The 25853-nt window shown below is 39.6% G+C and overlaps 1 protein-coding gene and 1 long non-coding RNA gene across 4 annotated transcripts in view; one reads left to right on the forward strand and one right to left on the reverse strand.

Annotated features, from left to right (window-relative positions):
- Positions 1-25481, forward strand: part of CPA6 (carboxypeptidase A6) — a 254242-nt gene extending 228761 nt beyond the window's left edge. For 2 of the 3 annotated variants that reach the window (XM_021089271.1, XM_013996693.2), the window contains exons 10-12: positions 11915-12117; positions 16844-16928; positions 20698-21142. In XM_021089271.1, coding sequence (XP_020944930.1) covers positions 11915-12117; positions 16844-16928; positions 20698-20885 — 476 coding nt within the window. In that variant the 3' untranslated portion in view covers positions 20886-21142. Of the gene's footprint in view, positions 1-11914; positions 12118-16843; positions 16929-20697 lie in introns of all 3 variants that reach the window. The other variant, XM_021089270.1, reaches the window with a different exon arrangement.
- The window catches only part of LOC110260281, a 91254-nt gene that overhangs the window by 51835 nt on the left and 13566 nt on the right, over positions 1-25853 (reverse strand). The window lies entirely within an intron of this gene.

Consider the following 25853-nt stretch of genomic DNA (forward strand, 5'->3'; position numbering starts at 1 on the left):
TAATAGGTTTTGGTAACCAAACCTGCGAATAAGGGGAGAGATGGGCTGGCCAAGTATAGTTTTCCTCTTCATTTAGTATCTAGTGTTATTTGTGTGTTTAAACTTTGTATAGATTTTATAAATAAGTAACAACTCTATATCATCCTATAGATGATCCCTGAATGGTTGATTTAATTTCTAAAATAAGGATAATATTTATATGGCTAGATGGGAAGTACTTTATGAAGAAGAGAATAATAAAGTGTATGTATGTTATTTAATCACAGCAAAAAAAGAAAAAAGAAAAACGCAAATGCAAACCACAAGGAGATATCATCTCACACCTGTCAGAATGGCCATCATCAAAAATAACCCAAATAACAGATGTTGGCAAGGATGTGGAGAAAAAGAAGCCCTCACATTGTTGATGAGGATATAAGATGATGCAGCCACTAAGGAAAATAGTATGCACGTTTCTCAAAAAACTGAAAATAGAACTACCATATGACCCAGCAATTCCACTCCTGGGTATATATAAAAAAATAAAACCCACTAATTTGAAAAGATATATATATATCCCAACATTCATAGCAACATTATTTACAATTATACAAATATGGAAGTAACTCAAGCGTCCATCGAGAGATGAATGGATAAAGAAAATATGATGTGCATGTGTTTATATATATGTACACATGTATATAAACACACATGCAGTGAAATATTACTCAGCCATAAAAAAGAATGAAATTTTGCCATTTGCAACAATATGCATGGAATTGGAGGGTGTTATGCTAAGCGAAAGAAGTCAGACAGAAGGTGACACTGTAAGATATCACTTGTATATTGAATTTTAAAAAATACATCTAGTGAATATAACAAGAAAGAAAAAGACTCACAGATGTAGAGAACTATTGGTTACCAGTAGAGAGAGGGAAGGAGGGAGGGGCAATCATAATTTTTTTTTTAAAAAGTGCAGAGGATTAAGAGGTACAAACTATTATATACAAAATAAGTTAAAAGGATATATTGTACAACACAGGGAAGACAACCAATATTTTATAATAAATATATATGGAGTATAAAAAAAGACTGACAGTTTAGTGGATGTTAAGGAAAAGTACATGTGTAATTTCATTGAATATTTTTTCATCTGTCCTGTAACCATAAGTTACCAATGCTGTGAAGAGCTGTAGTGGTCATTTTCTAATCCAGCAGTCCTCAACCTATTTTTTTTTTCCACTGCCACACGCACAACTGACAACGAGGGCACAGTTCTATGATTCATTCCAAGGACACCCATTCTACTTGACCTTTTCTCTCCCCCAACACAGGAGTATGTTAAAATAAATTGAGGTATTTATCAGAATAACTAACCCAATTGTTTTAGTTAAATAATTTTATAATGTCCAACTAGCTCCTGTGAGACAACCTCCATGACTGATAGCAACACATTGTCACAGCATCACATGAGAACAATTGACACGGTCCCTAATCCGCCCAGGACCTGTACAGACAGAGCAGTGACACATCCATCATTGGGCTCAAGAGGACAGTTCTTACCAAGCCTGGTCTTGTGCTTGTCACTCCACTGCTTCTTTGAGTACCATGTCCTTCATTTCTTCTTCAAAACTATCTTCCCACCTCATTTTACCATCCAGGAGGACTTAGGGTTGTATGAGTAACAAAATCTTTTTTCCATCTTTTATTTTTTAAAGCAATATTTATTTCAGGTGAATTCTACCAAGTTTCTTTGCCATTAAAGCCTCATGGGGGCTCTTGGTCTCCCCTGCTCTCTCTTCTTCCTTTGTGCTCCCAGGCACTTAGCCTGCACTGCATACTTTATAACTGTATTATATCCTACATTGTCTTGTCCTCTCATTTCCTCATAGATGCATGTCTTGTCTCCTGCCTAGATTTATGAGGTCCTTGTAGAGTTTCGTATCTCGATACTAAAAAACTAAAGAGGTGATGTATGGTAGGGAGGTTAAATTGCTGAAGTATTCAGAACAGAGATGTATGTTGTTTTATTTGACAAGGCTAAAATCTCTCCCCTCTGCACTGCAGAGATCTTGTTATATACCCTGCAGTTGTTCTGCATGTAACGACGGGAAAGAGAATGTTTTTTCAGCTTCAGAAACAAGATATTGGCTCCCGAAAACTAAGGGAAAACTAATAATTCTCTACCTCCTTATGCTCCTAAAACCCAGAATGATGGCTCTGATGATTCTTTTTCCTTTCCCCTAGAAGTCTGTTTTATCATTGTTTCCTAGATATTGAGTTCTTTTTTGGTGTTTTTTACTTGCTTCCTTCAAATGTTCTGCCCTGGTGCTTTAGCTTTCTGCTATCTATCTTCTGTAGCACAGCAGATATTTCTGATCAGAATCTGTATAATTGAGGCCACATCTGGACAGGACTCTTCAAATTGTATGTCCAACCCAGCTACTTAAAATCCCCAAGAGACTCACTGTTCAATAATATTTTGAGTCTTTCTTTGCATTTTAGTAAGGCCTGGATAGTGTCCCCAACAGGCTATAAATAAAATTAGATTGTTTTAGTGCTTTTCCACCTGAATTAATTTATTTCCATCTTAGAGGCCCTGCTATTCAGGATTCCAATTTTATTTTTTAAAGACAGGGTTGGTATAGGAGATGAGTAAGGCAAAAAAAAAAAAAATCAGAGAGAAACACTGGCAGAAAGAATTCTCAATGTGATATCCCACTCTGCTGCTGAATCAATACTTAATCTGCGGTAAATTACATTGGCAGGATGCCAATTCATCAAATAAACCATAAAATGCTATAGAATATTCTAGTGTCTAATGTGTTTCTCAGGCGAACAGCATTAAATTGAGGCCAGGCCCTTCTTAATATTGTAAAGTTTAGCTCGTGGATGATAATCATGAAATAAATGCTTTTGTAGTTTATTATATACACGATACTAGTCAAGCTTTGCCTAATCGAGGCGAGAAATGGCTATGCATACAATTTTAACACGGGACACTAAGTTTTATGGCTAATGCAGGTAAAGGGTGTTATGGGCGCATAGAGGACAAACCCAGCCTGGGCAGAAGTGGTCCCAGAATTGAGCATTCAAGGACAAGTAAAATCAGACTGTGAAGAAAAGAGATGCTCAGATAGAGGGAACAGCCTGTGCAAAGCCATAGAAACTAAGGTGAATGGGACCTCAAGAAAGCGACCAATAGGACAGTAGGAGTAGAAATAGAAGAAATAGAAATAGTAGAAGCTAACATTTCGAGCAGGTCAGCCAAAATCAGATCACAAAGGGCTTTATCCCATAAGCATCTGGTCAGAGAGAGAAAGCATGGCCCTCTGAATTCCAAGGAAGAAAGAAACTATGTAACCTTGAAACTATTATAGAACCACACAAAGTACATGAAATTCGGGAGTAAATGGTAAAATACCAAAAGCAGTGCTACCTATAGAGCCACAGGACAAAAACCACAAATTGTTTTTGAAGATAGAAAACAAACACATGCGATATAACAACCACCACTACCATATTCACACATTTTGCTCACACTGTCTCTCTGGCCTTTAAGCCATAATGAAGATTTCAGAACTTTACCAGAAATCAACCTTGAAGGATTTCAAGCAGCGGAGCAATAAGATCGGATTTATGTTTTCAGACAATTACAATGACATTGTTGAGAAGGCTAAATTCAACATAGGAGAGTTTGAAGGCAGGGAACTACTCTGATAATGCAGAGGAATAATGATGAGGGCCTGAACTTTGTTGGTGGAAGTAAGCATAGAAATTCAGCAGATTGGGGTTCCCCTCATGGCTCAGTGGCTAACGAATCCGACTAGGAACCATGAGGTTGCAGGTTCGATCCCTGGCCTCGCTCAGTGGGTTAAGGATCCGGCATTGCTGTGAGCTGTGGTGTAGGTGGCAGAATCAGCTTGGATCCTGCCTTGCTGTGGCTCTGGCGAAGGCCAGCGGCTACAGCTCCAATTGGACCCCTAGCCTGGAAACCTCCATATGCTGCAGGTGCAGCCCTAAAAAGACGAAAAAAGAAAGAAATTGAGCAGATAGGTGTTCCCATTATGGTACAGAGGAAACAAATCCAACTAGAATTCCTGAGGATATGGTTTTGATCTCTGACCTCTCCCAGTGCCAACATCTCTCCATTTGTTCTTTGGAAGGAACCCACCAGCACACAGTTCCAGTTTTTATGGTGTCTAAGAGGCAATGTTGTGGCCCCATTTTTGCTCTGACTTGTAAAAGCATACTCACGAAGCTATTACTTCATTTTAGGGGAAGGGAAGAATTTCATCCATGCACATCAACAATTTGGGGCTCATCCTCGTATCTAAGAATTTTTTCATTGCTTCATGTCCCTTCTGAAATTCTTAACATTGATTAAAGTATAACTTGGGAAAAGCTCAGAATTTCAGATTTGAAATTATTCCAGAAATACTGAGGCAATAGAATGTTCTCATGGACCAACAGGCTTTTTGAAGACCTTTTCTTGCTGTTGTTATTGCTCCTGTAAGTCCTCAGCCTTCCATGGAGATGACATGGAGTTTAGTTGTCTCATCAAAGACCTAAATTCAAAGAATTTAGACAGAGTCTCAGGTACAAGCACCGTCCCTGAGCGGGTCAGCTCCACTTATTCCTTTAACAGCATTTCAAGAATAGCAAAGTTATCCATTTGGCTAAACACTGGAAATACTAAGACATGGCCTCTGTCCTAGAGGGGCTCATCCTCTAAAGGAGAGGGGAGTCTACATAAATAAATAACTAGGGTACAACATAAATGCTACTAGATTTGCAGCCAAGCACAATCACCCCTGGAAGTATTCTATATTCTGTACCCCGCCACTCTTCCCATTCTGTTAGACCTGTACACCTCTGCTAGTGTGAAATATCATAAAAACCTCACCTACTCAGAAAAGATCTAGTGAGGATGATGTGGATGAGGCAAGGGCTTCAGAGCAAGGGTGATGTCTCACTGTGGTTAATATATCCAGGGACACAAGGCACTCACCACCTGCATCTCCATCCATAGCCCTGATTGCTCCCCTCTCCACGAAGGAACTGGCCTTGTTTTTCAGTCCCAAATATTTAATCCCCTTTTTTATATTGTTATTGCTGTTGGTTTTTTGGTTTTTTTTTTTTTTTTTTTTTTTTTTCGTTTTTAGGGCCATACCTGCAGCATATAGAAGTTCTCAGGCTAGGGGTCTAATCAGAGCTGCAGCTGCCAGCCTATACTACAGCCACAGCAATGCCAGATCTAAGCTGCAACTGTGACCTATAACCACAGTTTGTGGCAATGCTGGATCCTTAACCCACTGAGCAAGGCCAGGGATCAAACCAGCATCCTCACGGATACTAGCTAGGTTCTTAACATGCTGAGCCACAGTGGGATCTCTGCGATATTTATCCTTCTTGCTATTCAATCTTGGAAAAGAAAATCAACAAATTTGGTTTTTCTTTCCTTATGAAGGATACAAGACAACAATTCCTACCCACTGGTATTTGAAAAACAAGGTCTCTAGCCTCTATAATACTCAGGAATGTCTTAAAAATAGTTACAATCTAAGGAGAAAATGAAAAATGAGAATACTAAAGAATTAAATGCTTTCTTTCTTGACACTTTGAACAAAGCAAATAATTTATCTTCAGCAACTTAGAATGTTATTTAGAAGAGGGCCTGATTTTCTAAATACATGCCACTTGAGCTGTCACTCATTAGCCCAAATATGATGTTATCTTTAAGAAAAGGTATCAGAACACTATGTTTAGTTATATGTAACACATATCCAATAATTTTAAATTTGGTCAGTAGGTCACACTTTTATTTTGATAGCATATAATCCTGCAAAATGAAGTTTAGAGAGAAAGTTTTTGCAACTAATTCCCAGTTAATATTCGATGGAGCTGCAGGTGGAGGACAGGAAGGGAGAGAATGGGAGGAACACTGAGGGTATCATGAGATGACTTCTTCCGCTGCACACTGAGGTGACTGTTTGAAAAACAGTTACCAACTGCAGCCACTACGGAAAAAGGTATGAAGTTTTCTCAAAAAACTAAAAATAGAATTACCATATGACACAGCAATTCCTCCTGGGTATATATCCGAAAAAAACAATAATTTGAAAACACAGGCTCCCCAATGTTTATCACAGCATTACTTACAATTGCCAAGATATAGAAACAACCCAAGTGTCTTTCACCAGGTGAATGGATAAAGATGTCTCATTCATATATTTATATGTGTGTGTGTGTGTATATATATATATGTGTGTGTATATATGTATGTGTATATATATATATATAATGAATAGTGTGTATTACTCAGCCATACTACTGAGTATGGCTATACATATATAGTTTTAAGTATATAGTGCATTATATACTTAAAACTATTTATATAAAGCTGAGTAGTATGTACTACTCAGCCATAAAAGAAAACAAAATTTTGCCATTTGCAGCAACAAGGATGGACTTGAAGAGCATTATACCAAGTGAAATAAGTTAGAAAAAGACAAATACTGTATAAGACCATTTAAATGTGGAATCTAAAAAATACAGCAAATGAGTGAATGCAACAAAACAGAATCAGACAGGGTTCTGGTCACGATACATCGGAAATGAATCTAAGAACCATGAAGTTGAGGGTTCAATCCCTGGCCTTGCTCAGTGAGTTAAGTGTCCGGCGTTGCAGTGAGCCATGGGGTAGGTTGCAGACGTGGCTCAGATTCTGCGTTGCTGTGGCTGTGGGTTGGCCAGCAGCTACAGCTCTGATTGGACCCCTAGCCTGGGAACCTCCATATGCCACAGGTGTGGCCCTAAAAAGCAAAAAAAAAAGAAAAAAAAAGAATCAGACAAATATAGAGAGAACAAAATAGTGGTTACCAGTGGGGGAGAGGAAGAGACAATATAGGGGTGGAGGAGGGTGAGGTACGAGCTGATGGGTATATGACAGGCTCAAGGATTATACAACTTGGAGAATATAGCCAATATCTTGTAATAATTGTAAGTGGACAGTAAGTTTCAAAAATTATATAAAAGTGTTTCTAATTTGAAAAAATAAAATTGTTAAAAAAAAGAGCTACACAAAAAATAAAAATAAAATAAAATAAAAGAGTTAATTATAAAATAAAAAAAAAAAAAGGAGTTCCCGTGGTGGCGCAGTGGTTAACAAATCCGACTAGGAACCATGAGGTTGCAGGTTCGGTCCCTGCCCTTGCTCAGTGGGTTAACGATCCGGCGTTGCCATGAGCTGTGGTGTAGGTTGCAGACACGGCTCGGAGCCCGCGTTGCTGTGGCTCTGGCGTAGGCCGGTGGCTACAGCTCCCATTCGACCCCTAGCCTGGGAACCTCCATATGCTGCGGGAGCGGCCCAAGAAATAGCAAAAAAGACAAAAAAATAAAAATAAAATAAAATAAAAGAGTTAATTATAAAAAAAAAAAGAGTTACCCGTTTATAACATCAACAATAAAGAAGACATACTAAGGAAAAAGTGATAAAGTATTAATAAAACATACAACACCATCTGAGCAAATGGAATGGTGTAACATGTCGTTGGATTGGGTGACTCAGTATAATAAGGTCCTTCCAAAGTCAGTATAAATTTAATGCAATTCCAATTAGAATCTCGACAGGGTTTTTAATTTTGTTTTATGTTTTGGGGAATTGATAAAATGATCATAAAGTTTATATGTAAAAGTAAATAGACCCTAAAAAGCCAATAAAACTGAGAAAAAAAAGAATAGTAAGAGGAACGTGTCTTGCCTGATATTAGAGCATACTTTAATATTGCTATGGATTGATGGTGTGACAGTGCGGAAAAGATAAATAGACCAGCAGAACATAACAGAGAATCCCAGAATAGATCTACAAATGCAGAAGACTTTAATATATGACCAAGGTGGTGTTTCAATTCAGTGGGAAAATGACAGAATACTTAATAAATGATACTAATAGAATTGGCTATCAATATATAGAAACTGGAGATAAAACTGCATGTTACATATGTACAAATATTAATCCAGAAGGATTAAAGATTTAGGTGGAAAAAAGTAAATTAAAAAATTCTTAGAAGAGAACCTATAAATCACCTATAATCCTTCAGAATAGGCAAAATTTTCTTAACCAAGACAGAACCCCAAAAGCCATCGAAAAAGACTGCCACTAGATAAAATTTTAAATGTTTAAAATGATAAAAAGTTATCATAAAAAAATCAAATAGAAAAATTTTAAGCATGAGTATAAAACACAATGCAGATGAGAATACCAAGCTCATTACACACAAGGAAAAGAGCAACAGCCCAACAGACACTAACACGAGCTAAGGACATGAGGAAGCAATTCAGAGAGGGGGCCAGTCCAAGGTAACCTATGAATGGATGCTCAAATATACCCATAGTAAGAAAGGCAAATTAAATTTTTGCCATCAAACTGGCAAAAGTCAAAAAGTGGTACACTTTCAGGGTACTGTTGCAAGAATTAAGGAAAGATGGTACCCTTCTACACTGCTTATAAAAATATAAAGCCAAGTAAGCAATCCGGCAAAATCAGTGAGAATTAAAAATAAAATCCCGGAGTTCCTATCGTGGCGCAGCAGAAACAAATCCAACTAGGAACCATGAGGTTGTGGCTTCAATCCCTGGCCTTGCTCAGTGGGTTAAGGATCTGGTGTTGCCATGAGCTGTGGTGTAGATGACAGACGTGGCTCGGATCTGGCATTGCTGTGGCTGTTGCTGCGAGCTGTGGTGTAGGGCGGCAAGTACGGTCCTAAAAAGACAAATAAATAAATAAATAAAATCCCTTTAAAACTTTAAAATTTTGTATGATGTGAAATTTTATTTATTTATTTATTGCTTTTTGCTTTTTAGGGCTGTACCCAAGGCATATGCCAGGTTCCCAGGCTAGGAGCTGAATTGGAGCTACAGCTGCCGGCCTACACCACAGCTCGCAGGATCTGAGCCGCTTCTGCGACCTACACCACAGCTCACAGCAATGCTGGATCCTTCACCCACTGAGCCAGACCAGGGATTGAACCCACATCCTCACGGATACTAGTCGGGTTCATTACCACTGAGCCATGACAGGTACTCCCTGATGGTGAAGTTTAAAAGCTCTAGGTGAGAGGAAAAACAAATCCTGAAAATGAAAAAATAACCAAGGAAAATATGCCACAATAACTATGACATCTTTGTTTTACTTTCACATTTCAATAAGAGTTCAGCTGGCCATCAAAGTCTCGATTCAAATTTCCTTTTTCAAAACTACTTGGAAATATTACTCTGTTGTTCCTACTTAAAACATCAGATGTGAATCTAATTCTCATCCCTTAGAGATGGCCTACTTCTTTCTCTCTGGAATTATTTCCTTTTCCTAAATTTCACTTTACTATGTCAAACCATTGATATTTGCCCTTTCCTCTCTCATTTAGTACACAGTAAACCAATTCAGTCTTTCTTTAATTGTGGCAAAATTGCCATTAGCAGTGCTTCAAATATTTAACTTTATTTTTCCCCCTTTTAGAACCCCAATTAATCAGATGTTGACAATTATTCTATTTTTCGTATTTTTTCATATTAATTGTTTTCTCATATTTCCAGTTCTTTGTCTCTTCTTAATGTCTTCTGGGAATGTTCAAAACCCACTCCAAATCATCAATTCATTCATCAACTGTATTCATTCAGCCCATGAATTAAGTTTTATTTCTACTATATCTCACTGGTTCTTTATAACTTCTTGTCCCTTTTAATGTTTCCAGTGCCCTCCTCTATGTCCTTGAAGATATTTATTAGGATTATTGTGAATTCTTGTTTCTCTGGCTCATTACTTCTGCTCCCTCTGGAGTTAGTTTCTCAACGTGTGAACTCTCCTTTCCAGAGCTTGACATCAGTGTTCCTCAAAGGGATGTTTTTCCCATTCCTTTCAGAGTATCAGCTATCGTTTTCATATTAAGTTCTGAGTTCCATCCCTATCCCACTTGCTTCTGAGGCATCACCAGAATTACACTCAAAGGAGGAAAACCACAATTGCTGTTTATTCCCCATCTTGATTCACGTATGGCATAAACAAGACCTAACATCCTCAAGAATTAGCCTGCTCTGACTCGGTTGTCCTTTCATTTTCAGTAAGTAGTATTAGACTATGATACAGATTCACCAAACTTTTTCCACTTGGTTATGGAGTTACAGTTTTCCAGGGGTACAGGAGAGATAATAAGGACTCAGAATGGCAAATAACTATAGAAAAATATCATTTCCAAAATCTTTTGGACCCTTAATACTTTGTGTTTGCTATCTTGAATTCTATTTTCCTTCCTCCCCTTCACAGACATGTATATTTTTTTACTTCGAAAAAATTATTGAACTTTAGTTTGGAGGATTTCTTGCCTGAACCCTAACTGATCCCAAGATAACTAGAGAGGCCTCTTGGGTTTTACAAAACCAGATTGGATATAGCTGATCTAAAAACTTATTAGAGGAGTTCCCCTCGTGGCTCAGCTGAAACGAATCTGACTGGTATCCATGAGGATGCAGGTTCGATCCCTGACCTTGTTCAGTGGGTTAAGGAGCCAGCGTTGCCATGAGGTGTGGTGCAGGTCTCAGACGCAGCCTCGGATCTGGCATTTCTATGCCTGTGGTGTAGGCCAGTTGCTATAGCTCTGAATCGACCCCTGCCTGGGAACCTCAATGTGCCACATGTGTGGCCCTAAAAAAGACAAAAATAAATAAAAATTTAAAATATATTAGTGGGGAGTTCCCGTCGTGGCGCAGTGGTTAATGAATCCGACTAGGAACCATGAGGTTGCGGATTCGGTCCCTGCCCTTGCTCAGTGGGTTAACAATCCGGCGTTGCCGTGAGCTGTGGTGTAGGTTGCAGACGCAGCTCGGATCCCACGTTGCTGTGGCTCTGGCGTAGGCCGGTGGCTACAGCCCCAATTCAACCCCTAGCCTGGGAACCTCCATATGCCGCGGGAGCGGCCCAAGAAATAGCAACAACAACAACAACAACAAAAAAAAAGACAAAAAGACAAAAAATATATATATATATTAGTGGATAAGCAATGAGGTCCTACTGTATAGCACAGGGAATTATATCCAATTCTTGGGACAGAACGTGATGAAAGATAATATGAGAAAAAGAATGTTTTATGTATGAATGACTGGGTCACTTTGCTGTACAGCAGAAATCAACTATACTTTGATAAAAAATAAAAATATACATAATAGAAACTGGTTTGGCTTGTTCTGTGGGGTTTTTTCTGTCTTGCCTTCCTGTTCTTGGTATATCAATATTGAATCTTACCAGACACCTGTGCCAATGTCTAGCCTTTTCTTTCGATCTGACATTAACTTATTCAACAAATGTTTGCTGAACACTTGCCATGCTATTGTTCCAGTGGTCAGGTGCCCAGCAGGAAAAACACAGTCCCTCCCTTCACAGAGCATTATAGCCAAACAAAGAATCCAGATTGAAGGCAGATTCTGTTAGAGCAGGGATTTCTTCCCGTGTTGTACAGGATCCCAAGTACAGAAGAGTGTAAATAGTAACTGAAAGTCAAATGGGTAAGTTTTGACACTGTAAGTGTGTTCAATGTTGAAACTGCACGTGTCATGGAGTATATCTACGGGAGGCCTTACCTGCTCTGGAGGATCATATGGAATTAGTTCTCCAGCTGAAGGAGACCTCCTTTTGAAGAGGTTTATGCAGCCTCAGTAAAGTAAGCAGCACCTATTTCCTATTTAGGCTGCTCTCCCACCATACAGGGAGGCCTGAACCATCTTGGATTTTTCAATATTGATTTCTGTAAATAAGTCAGGTGAATTGCTTAATAATACTGTATGTTTATAGACATACAAGAAAAGTCACCTGAACAATGCCAATTTGTGTTTTTTGCTTCTTGCCTGCCCACTTCTGCACCCCCCTTTCTTTTCTAACTTGCAGATGAAGGAGCTTCCATGCACCCTTGTGATGATACATACTGTGGACCTTTCCCCGAATCAGAGCCGGAAGTGAAAGCTGTAGCCAACTTCCTCCGAAAACACAGGAAGCACATCAGGGCTTACCTCTCTTTTCACGCATACGCTCAGATGTTGCTGTACCCCTATTCTTACAAATATGCCACAATCCCCAATTTTAGCTGTGTGGTAAGTATGAAGCTGGGTGTCAGTATCATGCTTTTCTAATGCTATAACGGTTCTGTGTAGTAAAGATAATAGCAAACATGTGTTCTAATAAGCATATCATCTGTATTATTTATTTTTCATCATCATATGCAGTAACTACTATTCCCATTTTACAGATGAGCAAACTGAAAGCTAAAGAAGTTAGGTAATTAGACCAAGAGCACACAGCTACTAAGTGTCATGGCCAGGATTCACCCCAAATCTAGCTCCAGTGTTGCTGCTTTTTATAACTGTGTTATGGTGCTTCTCAAATGCCTTCGTTTCAAACCTGTTTACATACTTACCACAGGTTATTCAGAAAATGTCAGGATGGATTTGATTAGTATTACAGCATTGGTCACATGTGCAGGGCTGTAATTAACTTTATTGAGTAAATAATTGTTCATAAATTATGGTCTGACTCTCATTAATTAAAAGCAAGTTTTAATTTATAAGCACTATTTGCTTAATGCTACTAAGTCTCTGGTATGTATCTGACAAGTTAGTGCTAAGAACAAATAGCCTTTCAGGCATGAGATTGCCTGAAAGCGAAAGAGCGGAATTCTTTCCTCTCATCATCTCAACAAGCTCCGCACTATAGGGAAGAATTTCTCATCAGGTGAGTCTGGTTCAGAGTCTTGAGCATCTAAAGGCCTATAAAGTTAGAAGGGAAGGAGGAATACTGGGAGGGGGCACAGGTGGGTTCTAGTTGCTGTTGCTGTTCCACTCCCTGCCTGGATGCTGCTTGGATGCCGGTTGCATCAGTGTGTACATCTTACAATCATTCATTGAGCTATAAACTTAAACCTTATGTAGTCCTCTGTATGTACATTATACTTGAATTTTAACACCTTTATAGGGAGTTCCCTGGTGGGTTAAGGATCTCATGTTGTCACTGCTATAGCAAGGATTCAGTCCCTGGACTGGGAACTTCCACATGCCATGGGCACAGCCAAAAAATAAACAAACAGAAGTTTACATAAAAGAGAAGCATCCCCTTTCTCCCTATACCTTGAATTCCAAATCCTGCACCAATTGCTTGGGATTGCATGGATTCCTCACCTAGATGTCCAGGACCCAGGAAGAAGGCAGAACCTGAGGCGGTCAGAAGGTGGCCTGGAGAGGCCTTGTATTTTGTCCAAAAGAGGAATTTGTTCCCAGAATTTTGTGCAAGAATTCTAAGCAAATTCTCTCTCTTGAGAAACATTGTAAACGCAAGAGTGCTATTGGAAAGTGTTCTCCTTCAGCTCCTCCGTGGGTCAAATAGGCTTCTCATTCGTGGTGTTGCTGACCTGGCCCTCTAACTACCTTGTACCGTGATGCACAGCATATGGAAGTTCCCAGGCCAAGGCTTGGATCCCAGCTGCAGCTGTGGCAACACAGGATCTTCTAACCCGCTATGCCAGGCCAGGGATCAAACCCACACCTCCACAGCAACCCAAGCCACTGCAGTCAGACTCTTAACCCATTGTGCCACAGTGGGAATTCCCAAGCCCTTTTTAAATTAGACACAGTGTATATTCATATTCTCACAACAGATTACATGGAGTATGCAGTATCTTAAAACTATCACATGAGAATGTTCTCCATATTTCATGGAGTTTTTTTTAATTTACTGATTTTATTTTCTGACCATAAGGTCCTAAGCATTAAAAAATGTTTTCCTTAGAATTGCATAACTATTACAAGTATTATTAGACCATAATTAATTGATGTCAAGAACATAAAATATACATTGTTGTAAGGAATCTTTAAACAAAGAGTAACTACTTACTGGAAATGCATCTCTCGGGTTTTTTTGGGTTTTTTGTTTTGCTTTTTTAGGCCCGCCCCCACAGCATATGGAGGTTTCCAGGATAGGGGTCGCATTGGAGCTACAGCTGCCAGCCTACACCACAGCTGCAGCAATGCAGGATTCCAGCCTTGTCTGCGACCTACACCACAGCTCACGGCAACACCAGATTCTTAATCCACTAAGTGAGGCCAGGGATAGAACCTGCATCCTCATGGACACTAATCAGATTCGTTTCCACTGCACCACAATGGGAACTCCTGGAAATGCATCTCTGAATGTTCTCCATATTCTGAATTTATCTTCCTACTAGGATTTATTTTCCTTTTGTTCCTTGGATTGGAGGATGTGGTATAAAGAGTCAATCAGTGGTTCATAACCAATGATGAATTTGCCTCCCAAGAGGCACTGGGCAAAGTTGGAGACATTTTTTGATTGTCTCAATGGGAATAGGGAATGTTAATGAGACAGGCCAGAACCTGAGATCTTTTGCTGCAATGCTTGCACTTGGGCAAACCTGTCCTTGAGCAACCAAATACGAAGAAACTATAGGGGACTAAAAATAACTGTACCCATGTGCAGCTGGGGAAAATTGTGGGCAAGAACATACGAAAAAACTAAAAACCCAACTACCACTTCTGAAGAGCCATGAGCAAAAGGAGGGTACTGCACATGCCCCCTGCACATAGCATCACTGGAAGGGTGGGCACACCACCTAAGCCACCGCTCTGGCCTGACCCCTGGACCTGCCCCTACTCTCGCCCCATATAAGGGGCCACTCCCACCCCACCTCCCCCATGCAGCAAGCAAGGGAAACTGCTGTTTGTTTTCGTTACCCCGTGCTGCAGCAGGGGCCCCAATAAAGCTTTGCCTGAATTTTCCTGTCTGGCTCCTTGTCAATTTCCCTTGATGAAGCCAAGAGCCCAGGACAGTAACACTATTGGCATCAAGTGGGTAAGGCCAAGGATGGCGTAAAACATCTTTGTACAGGACAGCTTTCCACAGTAAAGAATGATTTCATCCCAACTGTCAGTGGTGCCACCGTTAAGAAATCCTGTTAGTGGGTTACAGATAAGCTAAATCGCTAAAACCACGATTACAATTCTCAGAAACTATGTAGTCTCTAAATATGAGCCAGAAACCTTCAGAGTCTGTGAAACTTGCTCAAAACCATCTCATCAATATGTCCGTGTTTCTGCTAAGATTTTTAGGTCACTGACTTGCTTTAAATATGGAAATATTTAAACAAAAAATATACTCCTTACTTAGCTGAGGTCCAACAAATGAGCCCTGGGTCCTCTTGGACAATTGGAAAGAGGAAGCAACAGAGAAAGGAGGAATCAATTAAACTCTTTCAAGTAAAATAATTCTTAGAAAATTTGATGATGTTTCTGCTCTTTGTGGAAGAATCGCAACTAAGACTTTTACCAACATGCACTCGCATCTGAGTGGCAAAAAAGTCCAGTGAGCTCAAAAGGTTCAAGTTATGCATATGTTTTGTGAAAATTGTCAAAGTGGTTCCCTTTTTCTCAATAGATTTTATCCCTCTTGGGTTTAGTCATCTGAAATAATGAGAAACAAAGTTCTCCTCGCCAGCAGAATGCAGTAATCTCCTAAATGTAGAAATATCTGCCCTTGCCATGAAATATTGCTGAGACCATTGGAGAAGATGTGAAAATCTTAGCACGTTCTCCATCCAGATCCCTCATTAGGGTGTTGACATTCCTTTTCTGTCGGCTTCTGCCGAGGAGAATGTCATCCTCAGTGAGATCAATAATAAGTGTCTGCCAGGTTCTGAATAGCCACCAAGGTGGCATGTGCTGCAAACGCTGCTTTCTGCATTCCTGAGAAGAGCTAGGACAGCAAGCTGAACCCAGGGTCCAACACCCAGTCCCGTGTTGCCCAGATGGCTTCAAGTGACAGATTAAATTATTCACAGGCAGTGGAAACAGGAGAGTTGTGTACTGGTTTCAACATACTTCTTTTCCTCTCACCGGTCATACAATACTTCTCTAACTCCTTGTTGAAACTAGGGCTATTACAGCATTTGAAAATGTTTTCAAGGGTAGTCCCTACTGTTGTAGTTGCTGTTAAAATAGTCACCTTTTAGTATTTTGATGGTCGTTATTTTTCCTGATGTTGGGCATCAGTAGGAATGTCTGCATCTTAGCTGGACCTGGCTGAGCACTGTCAGAGGCGCATGTAACCTTAGAAGTCAGGAAGCATTCTGAAAGTATTTCCATCCCCATGAGGGCTAAACACATAGAGCAAGAAGAGTCATTCTTACTGAACTAAAGAGTTTCTTAATTGATCTAAATGTGTTTTAAATACCTTGGACTTAGCCCCTGAAGTATGTACTTAAGGATCAATAAGATTATCTGGATATACTTGCAAATCTGTTTATTCAACATTCATGCAAGACTATTGATTGCCTGTTATATAAGGTGCATTGCTAATACTGGATATGTAGCTAAGAGTAACACAGACATGGCCGCTGCCTGGCCAAGCATTTTGTAACTTATAGAAATGAGCATCTCTGAACTAAAGCGAAGATGACAGAACACTAAGGCAGGGTCAGAAGATGTGAGCACTTATGCCAGCTCAGCTCCTCCATGCTGTGTAAGCCCAGCCTGCCCACTGGACCTCGCTGAGCCTCCCTTTTCTTGTCTGTTTAGGGAACTATTACTGATCACTGGCTCCTTGTGCAAATTAATCAAGGAAAGTGATGTGTTCTAAAACATATTGCAAAATGCAGCATGTGACAAGGAGTAACAATATCATTAAATACAGTCTCATTAACGTGCCCTCTCTTGTTGTCCAAATCAATGACAGATAAGGCTCAAACAACATGTCAGTGTTTCTAAAAGTTTCCATGCAACAATATAAGAGAGATAATCTCTCCATTTAACCTCACAGGAATCTGCAGCTCATAATGCTGTGAATGCCCTCCGGTCAGTGCATGGGGTGCAGTATCGATATGGACCAGCCTCCAGTACATTGTGTAAGTTTCCTATGGATACTGTGTTGGAATCACCTCTTGAACCAATATCCTGTGTAATGACTTCCCCTTAAAAAAAAAAAAAAGAGCAAATGTATTCCCCCAAAAGTGAAATTTTTGACTACCAAATTAACCAAAGATATAGAGGGAGTTTATGTCTGATTAGGTTTATACTGCTTGACAGAAATCACTGTACCAAGTCAAATCCTAAGCAGAGACTATTTTAAGCAAGTAGGAAAAACTACATCGTTGAATTCATGTGACAGTAAAAAAAAAAATATATATATATATATATATACATATATATATATATATATATATAAAATACCAAAAAGGGGCTCCTTAAGCAATTTTAACCACTGAAAAGGTGGAAATGGGCCTTGAGAAGATAATGAAGTAATGTTTCAGCGCTAAAAGAGCTTCCCTTTTATCCCTTCTTGTTGTGAAATTCTTTTTACATAACACCGTCAACTGAATTTCCCCTTGAAAGGTGATTAAAATATTTCTTTTTTAGATATGAAATAAAGGGCAACCGGGATATGGAAAGAACCTGGACAAAGAACCAGAAGATGTGCAATCTAGTCTTAATTCTGCCACTCTTAGATGTAACCTTGGCCAAGATATGAGTCCTGGGCCGCAGTGCCCAGTTGGTTCAGTTCTCAACTAGTAAATGAGGAACTGGACTAGGTCATATCTCCTGGCTTTTCAAATTCTAAAATTCCTCACCTCGATGACTTGGAAAATCTACTGAGAAATCATATACATCTGAATGCTTAGTGGCATTCCAGGAGCTTGCCATGATCAAGTGGTGGTTAGGACTCTGTGAATGTCTATGCACGTATAAGAAGGTATATATACACATTGTATGTATAGACAGTAATATCAAATTATACTTTTCAGTGAGGTAGCAAAGTTCTCCTTGATTTCTTTAAATTTATCCATCATTATATTCCTGCCCACTCACTTCCTGAGCCTTCAGAAGAAATGCTTGGTTTGTTAATTAGCACCGTTTATCACAGCAGTCTATCCTAGTAATGGTAATGTCTTAAATATTGAAAAAAAATTTTAAGTCCATGGTCATTTGTCTCATGCCAACCTTTTTACAACTGTTTTTTAATAGAGCCACCTTGAAAGGGGAAATACAATATTTAGAAAAATCACATTATCAGTTACTGTCAACAGACTACATATTAAAAACTAAGAACATTAATTGTTAAAAATTTTACAGTTCACCTTTTCAGCTTGGTATCAAGGCACCGTCATAGTATTATGTTCACTGAGAGAACAACCCGTTACCATAGAAATGAGGCTGTCATATCACCATGATGTAAATGTTGGCAAATATTGTCTCTGACTTTGCTACTATGACTACTATTTGTGGTTCCAGTGAACTCTAACCCAGAGGGACAAAGAAGCCACAGCCTGCCTTCTGTCCCCAGCTGAAGCAAGGGAGAGCCTGGGAAACAGCAGAGTCATCTAATTGTCATCATCAAACAATTCTCTAACTTGTCCTGGCAAAAATAGCATTTAAAAAGCAGGATCATTTGCATAGGAAAATTTAAAAATAGTAAAGTGGTGTTATGTCAGGCTGGATCATATAAATTTCAAGAATGAAGTATATAAAGATTCTTCTATTTATTCATTTATTAACTACTAAAACATGTTATGCTGAAAACGGCAAACTAAGCACTTTGGGGTATAAAGAGACAAAACAATAACATCTAATATATCCTGTACATGTTATTTAATGATCCCTTTTTCAAAAGGGAAGACTGAGGCACAGAGAGTCATGGCAGGTGATGAAATTAGAAACAGCAAAGCCAATAGTCTGCCTAGAGCACCTACACTTTCAACTCTGTGCTGCAAAGCTGGAGCATGTGAGGTCACAGGAGCCAGAAGGAGAGAGGTGTTGGAATGGATTGTCAGCAAGGTTAATGCTGCTGAGAGTTGAAAGTGTGATCAGAGGTTTTAAAAAAAAAAAAAAAAAAAAGGTTAGGCCTGCTGTCACTGGTGACCTTCAAGAACAATGGTTTCAGGAGTTCCCATCATGGCTCAGTGGTTAACGAATCCAACTAGGAACCATGAGGTTGCAGGTTCAATCCCTGGCCTCGATCAGTGGGTTAAGGATTCAGCGTTGCTGTGAGCTGTGGTTTGGGTTGCAGACACGGCTCAGATCCCGTGTTGCTGTGGCTGTGGCGTAGGCCGAGGGCTACAGCTCCAATTCGACCCCTAGCCTGGGAACCTCCATATGCTGCGGGAGCAGCCCTAGCAAAGACAAAAAGACAAAGAAAAGAACAATGGTTTCACAGCCGAGTAGAGGTAAGAACCAGAATGGAAGTGATTGAGGATGTAGATTCTCTTTTGAGTTCTAAAGAAAAAGATGATGGTATACAGTTGGATCATGAGAAGGAAGTGCTCTAGGAAAGCAGTACCTGGACATTTTGGTCAATGCAGATGCAAGAGGTAGGGGGGCACTTTTATTAACAAAACAAAGTCCTGGAGAAGGGACCCTCTCACAACCAGAGAAGACAACCATAAACGGTATCAAACAATATCATGTGTAATATATGAGGAGCAGTTCTTCCTGAGCTAGAAGGAGAAGCGGCAGGACTGTGATGTAAGCAGAGGAGGTGACAAGCTACCCTGATGAGTCTGACAACAGTGATAAAGTGAGGGGCAGGACCAGAAGAGACAGAAGAAGGATCTGTAAGCGAAGATCTTAGAAAAAGGAGACCAGAGCACCGCTGGTAATGGACAAAGTCTTCAGAGATTAGCATGAACTTAAAAAAGACTGTCTCCATCTCCCTCGTGAGGAAGAAAACAGAGAAACTGGACTAGGGATTGAGAATTAGCAAAGCAAAAGCAGAGAAGGACTAGAAAAAGGGTCTGGTGAGAAATTCAGTGGAGTAACTGACCATGGCACAGTAGAGAGCTCAACGAAATTGTAAGCGGCCCGAGGGGAGTCTGAAAACTATAGTAAGTAAAGAACAAATTCATCAGGAGTGGGAAAAAATGGGAGAAGGAGAAGAAATGAGGTTTTCTGGGATCAGAATTTCAATATTCTAGACCTTGGAAGAGAACTGAGTGATAAGAAAAGTCTGTCGGGGAGTTCCCGTCGTGGCTCAGTGGTTAACAAATCCAACTAGGAACCATGAGGTTGCGGGTTCGGTCCCTGGCCTTGCTCAGTGGGTTAAGGATCCCGCGTTGCCATGAGCTGTGGTGTAGGTTGCAGACGCAGCTCAGATCCTGTGTTGCTGTGGCTCTGTGAAGGCTGGTGGCTACAGCTCCGATTCCACCCCCAGCCTGGGAACCTCCATATGCCGCGGGAGCGGCCCCGGAAAAGGCAAAAAGACCAAAAAAAAACAAAACAAACAAACAAAAAAAAACCAGAAAAGTCCGTCAGGAGGCAGGGTATGTTTATTGGTAAATAAAGTGAGGTTGGAGAGAGATGATATTAGAATTACGGCTGAGAAATTGAGGTCATCATATTGAAACAGCATTTATCCTTAGACTAGATCCTCAAAGAAGAAAGTTTTCATAGATGTCAGGGGCAAGAACCAAGATTGGAAGTGCCCGGTATGATTTATGATGATAGCAGATATGATTTATAAGTTACATGAGCCTGATGCTAAGGAACTACAATTAAATCGTTCTTGTTGAAGGGATATTTAATTGGAAAGATTCAGTATAGCTTAGCAAGCAAGTACTATATACACATTTTGAAAATTATGCAGCCTCTACTGAATCTGACTTTTTTTTTTTTAACTTTTAGATGTGAGCTCTGGTAGCTCAATGGATTGGGCCTACAAAACTGGAATACCCTACACGTTTGCTTTTGAACTCCGTGACACTGGGCATTTTGGGTTTTTACTCCCAGAGATGCTCATCAAGCCCACCTGTATGGAGACCATGCTGGCTGTGAAGAATATCACAATGCACCTGCTCAAGAAGTGTCCCTGAGATGCCCCAAGGGTGGGGTCAACCACCAGAGAGAGCTGATTCTACACGAGAACAGCTTGGAAGTGGTTAGAAATTGTTTTTACAGAGAAGGGAAACTGCTAAGTGTGAACTTCTCAGTGGACTTTAAAAGGACTTTCTCATGCAATTTAACTGTCCATGCAATAAAAAATGCTTATTAAAAAAAGAAAAAAAGTAGGCTTTCCTGTCATGGCTCAGCGTTAACAAACCCGACTAATATCCATGAGTATGCGAGTGTGATCCCTGGCCTCGCTCCATGGGTTAAGGATCCAGCATTGCTGTGAGCTGTGGTATAGGTCAAAGACTCAGCTCGGATCCTGTGTCACTGTGGCTGTGGTGTAGGCCGGCAGCTGCAGCTCCAATTCAACCCCTAGCCTGGGAACTTCCATATGCCTCAGGTGTGGCCCTAAAAAGCATAAAATAAAAATAGTTTTAAAAAGAGTATAACCTAGTTTGTTGTAAGAAAAGGTAGCCATTTTCTATCCATTTAGAGCCTTATTTGAGTCAGTGTAAGGGCATGTTTTCAATTTATTTCAAGAAATATACAAATTGAAGACTCCACTTCAATAAATCTCATATTCCCAGTGAAGATATAAGATACTGATGTTTAATCACTTGGTTCTCATTAAATGTTTGGAATGGAAAGAACTACTTTATTATAGTTGATATACAATGTTTTGTCAAATTCTGTCATACCACAAAGTGACCCAATCACACACAGTTTCCTGTGCTGTACAGTAGGATCCCATTGCCCATCCATTCCAAATATAACAGTTTGCATCCCCAAAACCCCCCAAATATCCATTCATCCCTCTCCCTCCCCTTTCTGCCTTGGAAACCCTAAATCTACTTTTCTTGGCCACGATCTACTTCTGTTTTTTGGGGTTTTTTTAGATAGGATCATCTGTAATATATTTTAGATTCCACAAATAAGTGATATCATATGGTAGTTGTATTTTTCTTTCTGGCTTACTTCATTTAGTATGAGAGTCTCTAGCTCCATCCATGTTGCTGCAAATGGCATTGGTTTGTCTTTTTATGGCTCAGTAATATTCCATTGTGTATATATACCACATCTTCTTAACCCATTCATCTGTCGATGGACATGTAGGTTGTTTCCATGCCTTGGCTATTGTGAATAGTGCTCCTATGAACATAGGGGTGCATGAGTCTTTATTTCTTCATATAACAAATATACAACTTTTTTTTTTTTTTTTGGCCGCCCCATGGCTTATGGAGTTTCTGAGCTAGGGATCAGATCTCAACCACAACTGCAACCTATGCCAAAGCTGTGGCAACACGGGACCTTTAACTCACTGTGCTGGTCCTCTTGTGCCATAGCGGGAACTCTAATAAATATACAACTTATTAAGATCTTGGATTATTCACTCCATCCCCTGGTATTAGTGCACCAACACCTATAAAGATGTAGCACAGAAGAGGACTTATGTTCTCAAAATACTACTTTAAAAAAAAAAGAGTAAACATTACTTGAGGTGCCACAGAGTGTTAAGAGCTTTACTCTTATTAATAATCTCACCAATTCCTCAAATACTAGGAGGTAGATACTAATCACCCCCATTCTTCAAATGAGGAAACTAGGGTTTAAAAAGGTACCACAGGGGAGTTCCCGTCGTGGCACAGTGGTTAAGAAATCCAATTAGGAACGACGAGGTTGCAGGTTCAGTCCCTGACCTTGCTCAGTGGGTTAATGATCCGGCGTTGCCGTGAGCTGTGGTGTAGGTTGCAGACAGGGCTCGGATCCCCAGTTGCTGTGGCTCTGGTGTAGGCCGGTGGTTACAGCTCCGATTCCACCCCTAGCCTGGGAACCTCCATATGCCGTAGGAGCAGCCCAAGAAATAGCAAAAAGACAAAAAAAAAAAAAAAGGTACCACAGACTTCCATTTCCAGGAATATGCCAGGATAAGTATCCAGACTGCTAAAAATAAATAAAGCTTCTGAATAAAACATAATTAATTTTTTAATCATCTTTAAAATATCAGATTAAAAATGAAGGAAATCTCAGGCCAGGCATTGAGTGAAGAAAGAGTACTTAGAAAAGTAGGCAGTATGCTGCCTCCTGAAAGCATTTGTCCAGTCAATTGAGGGCAGACTGATTTTCACAGCATTTGGGAGAACCGGGCGCAGAGAACCAAGCCGTCCAAGGTGAGAAGTTTCATAGCTTCTCCTCCTACCAGAATCCTGGTCCCAAAGTACTAATCCTTCAGTGTAAGGGCAAGCTGCAAAAACCCACTGCTACCCACATCGGGCCACAAGGAAAACACGATTTCCAATTTGGGCAAGAGGACAGAGGGGAGAAATTGCTACCAAGAATCTGGAACCACAAGTCAGCCCTCACCCTGGTTTGAAGCCCAAATTCAGACTACCTAAATGGTCTGAGAAATCTCTAGCCCGGAACTTAATGCTGATTAATCCCAGATTGGTTATACGCCTAAGGATGTGGTAAAAACAAATGCAAGTCCTCTCAGAGGATTTATCTGACCAAAACGCATCAAGGACACCAGGATAAAGAAAGGAGTCTAAACATTTCCAGAGAGAAAAAGAAATGATCCCAAACTGCTCAACAGCACCACCGAAGCTTGAAAATGATGGGAAAATGTCTTTAGAGTTTTGAGGTGAAAAAAATATATATTTTAACTATCTATACCCAGCAAAACAGGCAATGAAACGTGGATAAAATGTAGACTTTTTCTTAAATCTGAGGTCCTAGATTCTTACCTTTCTCAGGAAATTCCTGAGGGATATGCTCTACAAAAATGAAGGTGGAAACTAAGAAAAAGATACAGGATCCCAGAAAAAAGGAAATTCAACATAGGAGAAAGGAGTAGAAAAAACTATCAAGACAGAGTCTGAAAAAAGAACACATATGTATGTATGTATGTATAACTGAATCACTTTTCTGTATACTTGAAACCAACACATCATAAGTCAACTATACTTCAATAAATAAAATAACTTACCTCTCCATAAAAAAAAAAAACCCTCAAAATAATGGTGAACAGCAAAGTCCAATAACGGCATATGCTAAGCTTAGAGAAAAACTCACTTGGAAAAGGAGGAAGAGAATTGAAGATTTCAGATGAAGTTCTCCAAGATAAATATGAAACAGAACACTTAAATATAGCTGAGACAATTTTAACTTTATATCAAAAGGTTTAGGGATGAATTCGTAATAAAAGCACAGAAAACAAGCAAACAAAAAAAGAAACAATTGTTAACTGGTGAAAACAATGAGCTATACAAGAGAAGAGATGTAATCATAGCCTACTATGAGACTTAGCTGTAAGTAATATTTATATAATTAAAATGTTAGCCCTAAATACTGATTTAACCAAAAACAGTGATATAAACATGTGAGATGGAGGTCCCCTTGTAGCACAACGGAATCGGTAATGTTTTGGGAGCACTGGGATGCCCGCTCCATGCCCGGCACGGCACAGTGGGTTAAGGATCCAGTGTTGCCACAACTGCAGCTTAGTTCACAACTGGGGCTGAGATTTGATCCCTGGCCCAGAAACTCCATATGCCTCAGGGCGGCCACAAAAGAAAATAGATAAGTAATAAATAAATACATGTGACAGATAGAAAGAAGTAAGTGTATGTGAGAGGAGGAGGTATAGAGAGTTAAATCCTCTTCTGCTGTAATAAGTCAATAAGCATCTAAAACAAAAAAAAATCAAAAAAGATCATTATCTGTATGTTATTTAGAAGTAAGTACTAGAAGAAATAATGTTAATGATTAAGACTTATTGGACTAATGAGAGGGAATTGGGAGTAAGGAAGATGGAGCAGAGGACTGCTGTTTTTAATATAAGCCTTGTCATATTATTTGACTGGTCTTTTTTTGACTGTTTTTTATATTAAGAAAAAAAAAATCCAAGACTATTCCTTTCCAAAGGAAAATTGTTTTTTAAAACAAACTCTCAACTACTCACTCAGTCCTTTTGATGTTTATAAAATGTACATTGTTTCAATAAAAATTATCAAAATTAAATGTAAAAGAAATGTTAAATGAGATTATATGTGGAATGCCTAGAATAGAACCTGGAAGACCATCAGGAAATAATAGTTTTGTCTATGTTACAAATCTCTTTATGCTGTAGTTCCAGTTACCTATTTGCAGGAATGGATCTCAGGCAGGAGTGAGGCTTGGAAGTCCTACTAAGGAATACTACACCTGGGAATTTAAACTTCCACTCATTCCCGTCTGGCAATAAATACTCAGAAATGATCTAGGATCATTTTATACAATTTATTTCTACCCACAGAACAGGCAAAAGCCAGTGTCCAGAAACAAGCAGGAGGGCCAGAGGCTTATGAAGAACCCCCAAGAATCGGAAGGGGCTGCTGGCAAAGGCGAACACAATCAGCTGGAGTCGTCTGGTGGCCTTCACTCTGCCCTTTGGGAGCAAGCTGTGTGTCCCCTGCTCTACTGACTGACTGTGTCCAGATCTTTTGCTTGTGTCTATTAATGTCATTCCAAACATTATTACCCCTGTAACAGCTAAACAGTCAACTCTTGAATATTCATAAAGTAAAAAAGAATTTACCAATAAATCTCTGAAATTCATTTTTCATTCTCTTTTCTTTCCTTTGTTCCTTGGCCATGCCCGCAGCATGCAGAAGTTCCTGGGCCAGGGATGGAACCCAAGCCACAGCAGTGACAACACCAAGGCCTTAACCACTAGGCCATCAGGGAACTCCCATTATATTTTAAATGTTTATCTATTCTACACCCTGAGTAGTACAATCTGCCAGTAAGTTAACACTAAGAACTTAATTTTTAAAACTTAATTTTCCTGGCCCTTCACACAGTATAGGTACTAAAATTTTCCTGACCCTTCACACAATATAGGTAGTAAGAGTAATTTTTTCAAAGTCAAAAAGAGGGCAACAGAAAATACAGAATCTGAATAATCCACACACTAG

The sequence above is a fragment of the Sus scrofa genome, chromosome 4 (genome assembly GCF_000003025.6).
Source record: "Sus scrofa isolate TJ Tabasco breed Duroc chromosome 4, Sscrofa11.1, whole genome shotgun sequence".
NCBI lineage: Eukaryota > Metazoa > Chordata > Mammalia > Artiodactyla > Suidae > Sus > Sus scrofa.